Below are 14,533 nucleotides of genomic sequence, written 5' to 3' on the forward strand. Positions count from 1 at the left end.
TGAAAGTGTGAAGATGGGCATTCCGCTGTCTGCTGCTGTGACTCTAGGGCTGCTGTTCTTCCTGTCTGTGGGACTGAATGAGCAGGTGGCCGAAGGCTGCAAATGTATTCAAAAACTACCGCAACAGCATTACTGCGATTCTGACACAGGCATGTCATGCATAGCAAATTAAACATGGACAGCTACAGGTGCTGTATGCAAATCTGTAGGCTGTATGCTCTTTTGAAATCAGATGTTACGAGATGTTTCTTGCAGTAGATTCAATTATTTGAATTACACATGAAATGCAAAATATGAACATACATTTTTGCTTCTGACATAATAAAGTGTAATCTGGGGGAAAAAAAATGTTTTAACACATTTTTGTCACATCTGACTATTTTACCGATTAGTGATTCGAGCTAAGGTCATTGGAAAGAAGGTGATCAGCGCTTCGAATGGATTAACTGCATACAGTGTCAACGTTATTGAGGTGAGAAAATGCCACATTGCCACATATTTGCCACATCATTTTTAAATTCAAAATTTGCCAATAAAATCTTTCTTAACAATATATATTTTCTTGTATTTTTTTCTTTCCAGACATTTAAGCATGTTGACAAAAATCCAATTCGGGTCATCTACTCACGTCAAAATTCATGTGGTGTCAGACTGAACAATGAGGAGTATCTGCTGTCAGGTAAAATTATTAATGATCTAAAGTCAGATTTTGAGTTGAAACTGATAACGCAGATTCCTGCTTGTAAACAAGGTTGTAATACACTACACAAAACAAATTATGTTAGGGCCGATTTACAGTCTTAAACGATTTGACGAAAGTTGCTTTAACAGAAAATCACATAATGTGTTCAGTTGTTCAGCCTAATTTTTTTTGCTTCAGTCTCTGTTTTCATCCTGTTGAAGAATATCGCAAATTTATTATTTTGAGATGACTATAAAGCAGATATTATTTTATCATGCATGAACTAATGAACCTTATTGTAAAGTGTTACCGAAAAATTTTATGATTGTTTTTTTCACTCTTTAAGGATATGTCAAGGATGGAAAGATCCTTGTTGATTTATGTGAGTTAAGGATGCTTTGGCAGGATGTCTCCTCAGTTCCTGTATCAAAATGTCCATGACTGTGAGGTAATAATCTAAATCATATTTATTTTTATAATAATAATTCACCATAGTTGAGTTCTGCAAAGTTGAAATACAAATTTTCTGCCATTTTGGATGTTCTCAAACACATACTGTGCATTGTTGCTAATCCTGGGTTCAGATCATGTATACTTGTCAAGACTTTTTAAATTTTTTTTTTTTTTTTTAAGATTTCCGTGTTTAAAGCATAAATTAATTTGAAAAGGACATTCGAGATGCCATAGGAAGTTCTCAAGACTTTTTATGATTAAGCTTTCTCAGTAGAGAAGGAAGTTTCATTTACTTGGGTTTGTAATTATACTTGCAGCTCTTGTACTAGCCACAAACTGTCATTATTGATTTATTGTAGTTTTTAAAGTTGTAAAACAGTTGTTGTCATGGTATAAGTAGATCAGTCATCTCTCAAATTGTCCACAGATCTGGCCCTGTACTGGAGCATTTTGTTTGATCAAAATGCCCTGAAGACCAAGTGCATCAGCCATTCGTCAGTGTGGAAGTTTGCCCTTTTTTCAGAATGCTTAGAACATGTTTATGACTTTAAACAACAAAACATTGTTTTCAATGGGATATGCAATTTACCATTAAACTGTTGTGTAAATGAAAGTGTCTGTGTGTATTTAATGGGAATTTTATGTAAGTATGTTTATATAAATTTGGATGTTCTGAGTGGCAATACCTTATATCAAATGCATTCATCTGGTATTGTGTTTCATTTTTATCTTCTGATGAGCATTGGGTTCTATATTTGGCTTATAAGTTATATTTTTGGGATTTTATGCCCTTAATGGACAAGGCAGTAGAGAGATGACAGAAAAGCACTGGGTGTAGAGAGGGGAGCAGCAAAGGACCTCGAGACGGGAATCAAACTCGGGTCGCAGTGAGCACAGTTGTGCTAAACTTGGCACACTAACCACAAGGTTCAAACAAAACAAACAAAAATCAGGTTACCAAAAAAAAAAAAAAATGGAGGAGAACAGAAAGAAAACAAAAGGGAAACAATTTTAGGTAAGAGCAGGTGAGAACTAGTGTGCATGGTAGATGGCATTTGTCTACATAAGATTGAAAATGGTTATCTAATGGTGATCCACAAAATGCAAATTCAAGTAACGAGCCTGGTTTGAAAAAGTAAGAAATAGAAAGTAGAAAAATCTACTTAAGTACAGTAACAAAGTCTTTGTACTTTGTTACTTCTCATCTCTAAATGGCATCGATCATGAGATGATGAGAAAGGGAATCTTTATATGTATGTTATAATTACATCATTACTTCATTACTACATAACTGTCTTTGGATTAAGGTTAAAGTAAACTACTGAATGAATTAACAAGCATTTATTATAAACTAAAACACATATTAATGCCATTTCTATCAAAGGTATGGCATGCATTTAAATACATTTCCAATTACATACCATTTAATACCATTTTATTCACTTCAAATGTGATATATAATAACAGTCAAAATTCGAATCAAGTACTTTAGTATGTTAGTCAACACATCACAAATACTTCTTTAAACCACACACACACTGTCACAAATTGATCCCTCCACCTGTTATTAAGCAATCAAGGAAACTAAATGCTACTGTTGTCCATTTACATTAAATTACCATACTGAAAAGTTACCCTAATACCAGATATTGTCAGGATCTCACACCATTTCTGTAGCCACCTACAACTTATAGTGTATGACAAACCATTGGACTTGATAATCACATTCATTCTCATTTCTCAATGCATGATCACCAGTTATGAGAAATTGCAATCCCTGCCAGCACTAGAAATGTGAGTTCCATAAGCCATCTATTCAACTTCTGGGTTACATTATCATCTATCACAGCATCCTATATAAGGGCTATTCAGTACTATTTGGCACGCTTTATGGCTTTACTCGGGAGCTAATTATACAGCAAAATTGGTGGTCAAACTGTCATCTCTATAAGAAGCTTGCAATCAGAAATATTGAGAGAGATTCATTCCCCACATGAATTTCTCACCAGATTCAAGTGATTAAACTGATTAATTGATATATGCTAATAGATTTGAACGCGACCTTCATTCCCTGCATTGACGAGAGGGATATCAAGAAGGGAATCAAACATCCATATCACAGTTGGCTATATTTCACCCTCCATTCATTTCTGAATGTCTTAACAAAGCTAATCTTTGTTTGATCCTAAAGAAAGATCTTAGGTTCCACGAGAGGAAGTCCTCGACCCAAGCTTGCTAACCGAGTGAGTTTCATTCCAACCATCCAGATTGATCTGCATCCAGGAGCACCCACATCATCATTTTAATATACATACCCTCCAGTCAGATTCGGAAATTTCAAGATATTAGGGGAAACATGCTCCTGTTTAAGCTCTTAAACAAATCGCTTGAATAAATGATTCAGTGACTCAGTCTATAAGACTTACTTGTTTTAGTTTCCCATTTAAAGTAGGCCTGCTATTTCAGTTTTTCTTTGACATTTCATATTTCTGGATTCAGAATTGTATATTCAGAACATAATATCATTACATTTATGCAATTGTAATTGCTGTGTAAATGCATTAGTTCTCTCAACACTGTAGTTATTGCTCAATCTTTATTACATTATGAGGAAGTACACTTCATCAGGAGAGTCAAACTCAGTTCCTGGAGGGCCACAGCCCTGCAGACTTTAGCTCCACTCTTTATTAAACACACCTGATCCAGCTAATCAGGTCATTCAGGCTTATTTGAAAACTACATGGGTTCTGTGTTGGAGCAGGGTTGGAAATTGATTGTTGATGGGTGTGTCTGTACACAGAGGTGGGGTTTGTGAGGTTAAATGGGTGGCTGACATAAGAGCTATAAGATGCCTACTACGAGAGATCTTTGGAGAGAGAGAGAGAAGGAAACTCTAGTTGGCCAAGAACCCGAGTATATTGTTTAATCTTGTGCCGTAAGAGTGTGAGTGTGAAGATGGGTGTCCCGCTGTCTGCTGCTGTGACTCTAGGGCTGCTGTTCTTCCTGTCTGTAGGACTGAATGAACAGGTGGCCGAAGGCTGCAGATGTCTTCAAAAAGATGTGCATCAGGCGTGGTGCAATTCTGACACAGGTATGTCAGACACATGCATAGCTAATACTTTATTTAAAGATGTTAGGTTTTCTTAATTTTAGTGGATGACATTATTTAAATCAATAATAATGACTTTATAAGCCTATATAAACCTGTATGACTTTATTGAACACAAAGGAATTTATTTTGAGATGTTTAATGGCCTTCAATGTTGTTTGGTTTCTTTTCTAATTATTTTTTGATTCCAAATCATCTTTTGTGTTTAATCTTGCTAAACTTGAAATGCAAAATATGAGCATTAGTTCAAAATGTAATGTAATCAGTTTTTAAAAAATACAATTAACACATTTGTTTGTCACATTTGGCTATTTTTACCATTTAGTGATTCGAGCTAAGATTACTAGAAAAGTCACCAGAGCACCAAATTCTCAATACAGTATCAAAATGATCAAGGTGAGAAAATGTACTTGCCACATCATTTTACAAAACTTGCTGATAAAATCTTTCTTAAAAGTTTATCTATCTATCTATCTAATCTATCTATCTTTCCAGAGGTTTAAGCATGTGAACAAAAAGCCAATTACTGTCATCTACTCACATCAAGATTCATGTGAGGCCTATCTGCAAAATGAGGAGTATCTGCTGTCAGGTAAAATTATTAATTATCTGAAGTCAGATTTTGAGTTGAAACTGAACACCTGATGCTGGTTGTGAACATCTACTAAGGCTGAAATACACTACACCAATTATGCCCCAATTTTCAGTCTGGATAATTTGAGGTAGTTCCTGAAAGTTAGCTAGTCTGCAGATTTTGGGCAGTTTGAGTTGGCAGATTTCACAGAAAATCATACAGTGTATTCACATATGTGATAATTTGAGATGATTTTAAAGCAATTATTTTCACTTATAATGCATCTTATAGCAACAAGGCACACGTTTTTGTGAAAGTTTTTTGGTGTTTGGAATGAGTTGAGAGTCTGTTAGTGTGTAAACCTCAGTTGTGAATTATATCCAGTTTTCCTCTGTAACATTTACAAAGTCTGCACAGTTTTTAGAACTTCTTCAGAATTTAAGTCATGTAAAGTATTCCAGTCAGATCAATTAAGCTGCATGTTTCTTTTTAATACCTAATAGAACTTGATAACACACTTCATTAGTAAACAAGTAAATGTCCTCAGTGATGTTACACTCTTCAAAGAAAAGATTAATATTATCCAGGACCTCAAACCCAAAAACACTGAAGAATCTCAGCAGAAAATTGGGGTTCAAATGACGACATATTTAGGTACTCTAGGTTCAAAAAATGTTGCATATATTGTAAAATGAGCTTTGGGTGTAAAATTAGATATACATAAGATAATGTTATGTTTTTGTTTTGTTTTTTTCACCTAAGGACGTGTCGAGAATGGAAAGGTCTTTGTTAATGCATGTGAATTTGTGAAGCGTTGGGCCGATGTCTCCTCAGATGAAAAGGAGTACCTCAGCAGATGTCAGAGAGGCTGTAACTGTGGGGTAATAATCTAAATCATGTTCTTACAATAACAATTCACCATAGTCTGTTCAGCAATGTTGACACTCTTGGCTTTTTTAATTTTTGCCCAACTTAACTTTTCTGTCATTTTGGATGTCAAACACATACTGTGAGAGTTGCAAATCCTGGGTTCAGATCATGTATGCTTGTCAAAACATTTTATTTTTTATTTTTTTATATTTCCATGTTTAAAGCAACAATTAATTTAAAAAGAACATTCCAGATGCCATACAGGAAGTTCTCAACACTTCTTATGATTAAACTTTCTAAGTATAGAAGGAAGTTTAATTTGTATATTTTGGTTTGTAATTTTTACTTGCAGCCCTAGCCAAAACTGTTTTATTGTAAAAAAAAAAAAAATTTGTAAAACAGTTGTTGTCATGTTATAAGCATAGATACAAGTTCATCTCTTAAACTGTGATCTCTACAGATCGTCCCCTGTACTGGATCATCCTGTTAGATCAAAACGCCCTGAAGACCAAGTGCATCAGCCATTCTTCAGTGTGGAAGTTTGCCTTTTTGTTTTTCAGAATGCTTAGAATGCATAGAACATGTTTAAGTGGATTTAATTTTGCTGAATCTTTGCAATGCAGTCCAAGAAACAAATGCAAAACACTGTTTTCATGGGGATATGCAATTAACCATTAAACTGTTTTGTATGTGAAAGCGTCTTTGTGTATTTAATGGGAATTGTTTGCAAGTATGTTTATAGCAGCAATGGCTTTTTTTATATATACATTCATCTAGTATTGATTTTCTCACTAATTATTCTGATGAACATCAAGTTAAAAAAGAAATAAGTTTAATTTAAAAACTATAATGGCAGTTACATACTGTACAGCCACATCAGACAAGAAAAATCATGTTAAATCAAGATGTCTACTTCATTAGAAACCACAGAAACAACATTTCAGCTTGTTTGCACAATGCAGAAAGCTGATAATGATTTTTGAAATTGCATTATAGAGGCGTTATAATGACGCAGTGTGTATGCTCTGTATAAATGGGGTGCTACTGAAACAGATTGATAACAAATAAACTAATGGATTCATTTGAGGATTTTTTTTTTAATAAGTACAAAGATTAACTGCTTTAGGTCTACAGGAAAACTGCAAACAAAACTTTGCATATAAAAATGACGACCAAAAAACTATTTACATTTGCAATTAGATTCATTTTAGAGGGGTGTCTTCATATGCCTGCCATAACTACACGGAAAACATATTGAAATTTTTTGACATTTGCAAATACACATTAGTAATGATATTTAAGATATATTAAATGTAATATCAAACACACTACCATTTATTAAATTATAATCAAGTACTTTACATGTGCTTTTAATATGTTAGTCAACAAATCAAAAAAATATACTTCTTTAAAGCACAACAAAAATTATTAAAGAATAATGATTTAAAAAAAAAATACATTATTACTTTTTAAAAGTGTGTTAGTAAGCATGAAAGATTCTCTCTATAAGTAGTTATGTGGCCAATTATTTAATTAATATATTTTCTGCAAGTCTGCAAAGTTTTTATAGCTTTTTTAAATATCTGAAGTAGGCTGTCACGACTATTAGGCAGAATTCTTGTTCAAAAGAGTATGTGTTGCTGTAGCAGTAGGGGTTTTGTCATCAGGACACAAGTTCAAAAAAATCAAAATGCATAATATAATTTAGTTTGTTATCAAAATCAATAGCTTGCCATAAATTAGTTTATATCAGTTTAATCCTATGCTCTTTGGGCTTTGCAATGCTCCTGGAACTTTTTAGCGACTTATGGAAAGAATTATAGGTGATTAGTCTTTGCTTTTGTATTTAGATGAAGTGGTTGTGTTTTTGTCATCTTTTGAATAATATCTTAGTCGTCTTAGGTTGGTGCTCTTGTTATTTTGAGAGTGTGGATTAAAGGTAAAATGGAGTAAATATTCGCTTTTTCAGCATCAGGTCTTATCTGGGACACGTGATATCGACTGAGGGGGTTGCAACGGATCCTGAGAAAACCTGGGCGGTGGCCTAATGGCCACGACCAAGTACAGTAACAGAACTTAAATCTTTTTTGGGTTTTTCTGGATATTACAGGTGTTTTGTGAAAAATATTTCTCAGTTGGCAGCACCCAAGCCATCATGGCTTACTAGACATGGCTAGACATACTAGACATACTAGACATGGCCAAATTAAACAGGCGCTGCTATCCCAGAGTTTGAAGAAGGAGGTCCTTTGTGGGTTGCATGATGAGCATTGACATAAGGGGGTAGAATGCAATAAGTTGGTCAGAGCTAGATGTTACTGGCCAGGAATGTTCCAGGATATTGAAACTTATTGTAGGCAATGAGAGAGATGTATTGTGGCAAAACCCTATTGCCAAAGTTAATAACCATAAGGGTAGTTTGTTAGCAAGAAGAACCTTTGAAGTGGTAGCTATTGATTTTACCATTCTAGAACCTTCTAGTCATGGTAAGGAGAATGTCTTGGATTTTTACTGATGTGTTTTCAATATTTGTGGTTGCAGTGCTTACCTGAGATCAAAAGGCAGTGACAGTGACAAAATCTCTTGTCAGGGAGTGGATTCACAAGTATGGAGTCCCCCAACTAATTCATTTGGATCAGGGGAAGTGTTTTAAAGTGGAGGTTTTTCAAAACTTATTTAAAACGAATTGGATTAAGCAGAGTCGAACCAGGCCCTACCAATGGTCAATTCGAGAGGTTAAATCGAACCCTGCATAATCTGTTAATAACTCTCTCACCACCAAAGAAAAGAAGATACTGTAGGTTGAATATTTACCAGAGGTAGTTTTAGCTTATAATACAACAGAACATGCAAGTACTGGTTATAGCCCGTATTTTGGGGGGTTTTGGGTAGTCGCCAAAGTTCACAGTTGACATTTTATTTGGGGTAAGCCAGGCAGATTTTACAGAGACTGTTGGTGAGTAGGGTTAGGGTGGGGCATCAGGAGTGATTTAAAGAAGCCTATCAAAAAGCAAGGGGGCAGATGGAGCATGCTGCGGAAGAGACAGATAAGATTCTGGATTTGTGGATGCCTACGCCCTTTAAAGTGATAGTATGCATTATGAAACTGAGAAAGTTTAGGCCTAAGGCCTAAGGCCTATTCAGGCTTAAGCTGCAATCACGCATGTCATAAATCCGAGATGACAACATGTGACATATAGATTATAGATAATTCACATATATCTGAATTATTTTCTATGGCAAAACTATCAATGCTAAAGCCCTCACATGCTCCTGAACCCGTAAATACAAGTTGTAAACTCAGAATGTTCTTAGAGCTACGACGCCGACTGGTTCATTTTGGCGCTACTTAGGCACTAGCCTCACATAGCCAGACCTTCAGACTGATGGCTGAAGGTCTGGAATCCATGGCAGCTTTCATTGGCCAAGGCCTGCCATAAGGCCGTTTGACCAACATGTCAAACAACCAATCACGTGCGTGGAAATGCCCCAACAACAAGACTGGCATGCAACAAGTCAGTCATTGAAATAACCAGCATCAAAAGTTAACGAAGAAGAGGGAGAACAAGCAGTAAGTCAGTAATTTATGAACGAACGGCGCAAAAGTGTATAACAACAATGGCATCTGCATTAACACCTTTAAGCAAAACGCCAACGTTCCGTGGGCGTGATATCTGAGGCTGAGACTATTTAGGCGCTACCTCTGAGTCCGACATGGAAAGCTATGAGTAAAATGTCATGTGTTGTCATCCCAGAATTATGGTAATTACAACATGGCATGAATGCAGCATTATTTTAAAACTGAATTGTTTTTGTGTTGGAGAAGGGTTGGAACGAAACTCTGCAGGGCTGTGGCCCTCCAGGAACTGTGTTTGACTGCTCTTCAGGCACACACTTGTGTGTTGATGTGTGTGTCTGTACAAGAGGTGAGGTTTTTGAGGTTAGATGGGTGGGAGACATAAGAGCTATATAAGATGCCTACTAGAATTTAGAGATCTTTGGAAAGATAGAGACAAAGAAACTCTAGTTGGCCAAGAACCTGAGTATATTGTTTAATCTGCGCTGTAAGAGTGTGAGGATGGGCATCCCGCTGTCTGCTGCTGTGACTCTAGGGCTGCTGTTCTTCCTGTCTGTGGGACTGAACGAGCAGGTGGCCGAAGGCTGCAGATGTGTTCAAAGGAAACCGCAACAGCAGTACTGCGATTCTGACACAGGTATGTCAAACACATGCATAGTTAATTAAACATGAACAGCTATAGGTGCCATATACAAATCTGTAGGTTGTATGCTCCTTTGAAATCAGATGTTACGAGACGTTCCTTGCATTTCAGTTCATTTACACTATTTCAATTACTTGAATAACTTGAAATACAAAATATAAACAACAAATAACATGATGTAATGTGACATAAAAAAATTATAAAAAAAAACAAACAAACATAAAAAACACATTTTTGTCACATCTGTCTATTTGACCAATTAGTGATTCGAGCTAAGATCACTGGAAAAGTGAACAGCACTCAGAGTGGAACTGCATACAGTGTCAAAATTATCAAGGTGAGAAAATGTAGTTGCCACATCATTTTTAAATTCAGAATTTGCTAGTAAAATCTTTCTTGAGTTTTTTTTTCCCTTTCCAGATGTTTAAGCATGTCGACGAAAAGCCAATTCAGGTCATCTACTCAAGTCGAAATTCATGTGGCATTAATCTGAAAAACAAGGAGTATCTGCTGGCAGGTATAATTATTAATTATCTGAAGTCAGATTTTGAGTTTTGAATTTTGAAACTGAACACCCTGATTCCTGATGCTGCTTGTGAACATCTGTTAAGACTGGAATACACTAGCACCGATTTGTAGTCTGAACAAGTTGACGATAGCTGCTGAAAGTCAGAGCCAGTCTGCAGATTTTGGCCATTTAAGAACTTGATAACAATCTAACTTCATTATTAAACAGTAAATGTCCAGTAAATGTTACACTCATATGAAAAGATTAATATTATCCAGGACCTCAAACCTAAAAACACTAAAGAATCTCAACAGAACATTAGGGTTCAATAAGTACCCCCATGTTTAGTTAGTTTAAGTTAAGTTAATATATTAACTAACATGAATGAACATTGAGCAATACATTTATCACACTATTTATTTATCTTTGTTCATTTTAGTTGTTTATTATAGTTGTTTATTGCTTGTTCATGTTAGTTCACACTGCATTAACTAATGTAAACAAACACAACTTGTGATATAATGCATTAGTAAATGCTGAAATGAACATTAACTAAGATTAATAAATGCTGTAAAGTATTGTTCATTCTTAGTTCATGTTAACTAATGTTAACTAATTAACCTTATTGTAAAGTGTTAACCAAGATTTTTTATTTTTATTTTTTCCACATAAGGAAGTGTCAAGAATGGAATGATGTTTGTTAATTTATGTAGCCTTGTGAAGCGTTGGGACAGTCTCTCCTCAATGCCTGTTTCAGAATGGCTGTGACAGTGAGGTAATAATCTAAATCATAACAATAGTAATTCACCATAGTCTGAATTATATAGAGTTCAGCAATGTTGAAATCCAAATTTTCTTTCTACTATTTTGAATATTATCACATTTTTTTGTAAAGATTTCTATGTTTAAAGCATAAATGAATTTGAAAAGGACATTCCACCTGCCATACAGGAAGTTCTCAACACTTCTTATGATTAAACTTTCTAGGTAATGAAGGAAATTTTATGTGTATACTTGGGTTTGTAATTTCTACTTGCAGCCCTTTTACTAGCCACAAACTGTCACTATTGATTTATTGTAATTTTTTAAAGTAGTAAAACAGTTGTTGTCATGTTATAAGCATAGATAAAAGTTCAGCCATCTCTTAAACTGTGATATCTACAGATTCGACAAGTACTGGAGCATCCTGTTTGATCAAAATGCCCTGAAGACCAAGTGCATCAGCCATTCATCATGTGAAAGTTTTCCCATTTATTTTTCGAAATGCGTAAAATGTGTAGGACATTTTTAAAAAAATTTAATGATTTTACTGAAGCTTTGCAATGCAGTCCATGAAATACATACAAAACACTGTTTTCATGGGGATATGCAATTAACCATTAAACTGTTTTATATGTGAAAGCGTCTGTGTGTTTAATGGGAATTGTTTGCAAGTATGTTAATAGTGGCAATGGCTTATATCAAATGCATTCATCTAGTATTGATTTTCTCACTTTTCTATTCTGATTGGCATCAAGTTAAAAAAGAAATCAGTTTAATTTAAAAACTGTAATGACAGTTACATACAGCCACATCTGACAACAAAAATCATGTTACATCAAGATGTCTACTTTACTAGAAACCACAGAAACAACATATTAGCTTGTTTGCACAATGCAGAAAGCTGGTAATGATTTTTGAAATTGCATTATAGAGGTGTTATAATGACGCAGTGTGTATGCTCTGTATAAATGGGGTGCTACTGAGACATATTGAGTCCACTGATTGACAATAAATAAATAGATTTGTTTGAGAAAATAATAAGCAGGTATATCAAAAATGAACATTTTTACGATTAAAATTTCAATGAAATTTTGTTTGCATTTCACCCTTAATTTTTATGGCCTTTTTATCATAAAGTAGGGTAGGCAATGCCTGACTTTAGTTTTAAAGAACTTTGGAATTTCATTATTACAAAGATCGACTGCTTTATGTTTACAGGAAAACTGCAAACAATGCTTTGCATATAAAAATATTGACCAACATATTTAAATAGGGGACATGATCGTGTTTCGTCATCTTTTGAATAACATCTTAGTTGTCTTAGGTTGGTGCTCTCACATTTTTTGAGCATGTGGCCTAAAGGTAAAATTGAGTAAATGTTTGCTTTTTCAGCGTCAGGTGTCTTATCTGGGACACGTGATATCGACTGAGGGGGTTGCAATGGATCCCGAGAAAACCTGGGTGGTGGCCCTTTGGCCATGACCAAGTACAGTAACAGTACTTAAATCTTTTTTGGGGTTTTCTGGATATTACAGGCGTTTTGTAAAAAAAAATATTTCTCAGTTAGCAGCACCCCTGCATGCCCTCGCAGCATTGGCTACACCAAAGAGTGCCCTTGGGTGAATTGTGGGGTTCTGAGTGTGAATCTGCTTTCCAGGTTTTAAAAGAGAAGTTACTACCCCGGTACTTGGCTATGCAGATTTTACAAAGCCCTTCTATTTAGAAATCGACGTTAGCCATCATGGTTTGGGAGCAATTTTGTCCCAAGAAGAGAAAGGGGGAAGAAGACCGATTGCATAAGCAAGTCGTGGGTTGAGTGGAACATGGAGAATTACAGTGCCATGAAGTTAGAGCTATTGGCATTGCAGTGGGCAGTCACACATAAGTTTCGTGACTATTTGTTAGGTCACAAATGTATCGTGTTTACAGATAATAATCCGTATAATATATATATATGTTTGTATTTGTTTGTGTTGTGAGTATTTGCAGCACATGCTGTCAAACAGATGGAGATGTTTTCTTAATAGACCTTTATCACATCTCCTATATCCGGAAAGTAATGCAAAGTATCGCCACTTCTGGTCCCATCATAACGCAATCAAAACTAATGGGAGAGTCCTCTCTTTCCTTTCTTTCACCGGTGTTACTGTACGGTGGCCGAGAGAGGCCAACGCACTGCAAACAAGAAAACACATGCAAACAGAAAAAACGACAACAAATTAAGAAAACATCTTCATCAGTTTGACAACACAGGCGCTGCAAATCCTCGCAACGCAAACACAAATACGGAAACGCGCTGCAAATTCTCACAACACAACCAAACTCAGAAACGCGCTGCGAACACACGAAGGCGCTGCGAACACACGAACGCACTGCATATACCACGGTCCACAACGGAAATGTTTCAGGGGGACCTCAAAAAGTGACGAACCCATCTGGGACCTGATTATTTTTTCAGTGGCTGTTGGTCAGAGCAGAGGTGTTATCGGTGAACTATCGCCTTTTAGTGATAGTATAGTATCACTTAATTTTATTGGAAAACATTATTTAAATAAATCTTACTGACTTCAGCCTATAAAAACCTATATGACTTCATTGAACACAAATTAATTTTTTTTTTTTTAGATATATTTAATGGCCTTCAGTGTTGTTTGGTTTACTTTCCAAATCTGTATTTGTGTTTAATCTTGCCAAACTTGAAATGCAAAAATGCAAAATATGAACATATATGTAATGCATGGAATATTTTTTTTAAAATACAATTAACTAATTTTTTCACTATTCTACCATTTAGTGATTCGAGCTAAAGTTACTGGAAAGGTCACCAGCGCACATAGTTTTAAATACAGTATCAAAATAATCAAGGTGAGAAAATGTACTTGCCACATAATTTTCCAATTCAAAACTTGCCGATAAAATCATACTTAACAATATATATATATATATATATATATATATATATATATATATATATATATATATGTGACCCTGGACCACAAAACCAGTCTTAAGTCGCTGGGGTATATTTGTAGCAATAGCCAAAAATACATTGTATGGGTCAAAATTATTGATTTTTCTTTTATGTCAAAAATCATTAGGAAATTAAGTAAAGATCATGTTACATTAAGATTTTTTGTAAAATTCCTACTGTAAACCTATCAAAATGTAATTTTTGATTAGTAATATGCATTGTTAAGAACTTAATTTGGACAACTTTAAAGGTGATTTTCTCAGTATTTTGATTTTTTTGCACCCTCAGATTCCAGATTTTCAAATAGATGTATCTCGGCCAAATATTGTCCTATCCTAACAAACTATACATCAATAGAAAGCTTATTTATTGAGCTTTCATATG

General features: G+C 35.0%; 2 protein-coding genes and 1 long non-coding RNA gene across 3 annotated transcripts in view; 2 read left to right on the plus strand and 1 right to left on the minus strand.

Annotated features, from left to right (window-relative positions):
- syn2b (synapsin IIb) overlaps nucleotides 1-14,533 on the minus strand; it is a 152,655-nt gene that overhangs the window by 50,098 nt on the left and 88,024 nt on the right. The gene's annotated exons all lie outside the window — the stretch shown is intronic.
- On the plus strand, nucleotides 4,742-6,384 carry LOC141294213 (uncharacterized). The gene is made up of 3 exons (XR_012340896.1): nucleotides 4,742-4,836; nucleotides 5,581-5,699; nucleotides 6,149-6,384. It is a non-coding gene; the product is annotated as an uncharacterized lncRNA (long non-coding RNA).
- LOC141293272 (metalloproteinase inhibitor 3-like) lies at nucleotides 9,535-11,632 on the plus strand. Its single transcript, XM_073825301.1, has 5 exons — nucleotides 9,535-9,902; nucleotides 10,172-10,245; nucleotides 10,329-10,425; nucleotides 11,090-11,191; nucleotides 11,581-11,632. The coding sequence occupies exons 1-4, from the start codon at nucleotides 9,767-9,769 to the stop codon at nucleotides 11,182-11,184; spliced, it is 402 nt and encodes a 133-aa protein (XP_073681402.1). The 5' UTR covers nucleotides 9,535-9,766; the 3' UTR covers nucleotides 11,185-11,191; nucleotides 11,581-11,632.

The sequence above is a fragment of the Garra rufa genome, chromosome 20 (assembly GCF_049309525.1).
Source record: "Garra rufa chromosome 20, GarRuf1.0, whole genome shotgun sequence".
In the NCBI taxonomy this organism is placed as follows: Eukaryota; Metazoa; Chordata; class Actinopteri; order Cypriniformes; family Cyprinidae; genus Garra; species Garra rufa.

Bases quoted from the DNA above. Each gene is read 5' to 3' on its own strand.
- LOC141293272 (XM_073825301.1), top strand. From the start codon at position 9,767: ATGGGCATCCCGCTGTCTGCTGCTGTGACTCTAGGGCTGCTGTTCTTC. The intron at 9,903-10,171 runs GTATGTCAAACA...TTGACCAATTAG, and splicing joins GTACTGCGATTCTGACACAG to TGATTCGAGCTAAGATCACT. The intron at 10,246-10,328 runs GTGAGAAAATGT...TTCCCTTTCCAG, and splicing joins ACAGTGTCAAAATTATCAAG to ATGTTTAAGCATGTCGACGA.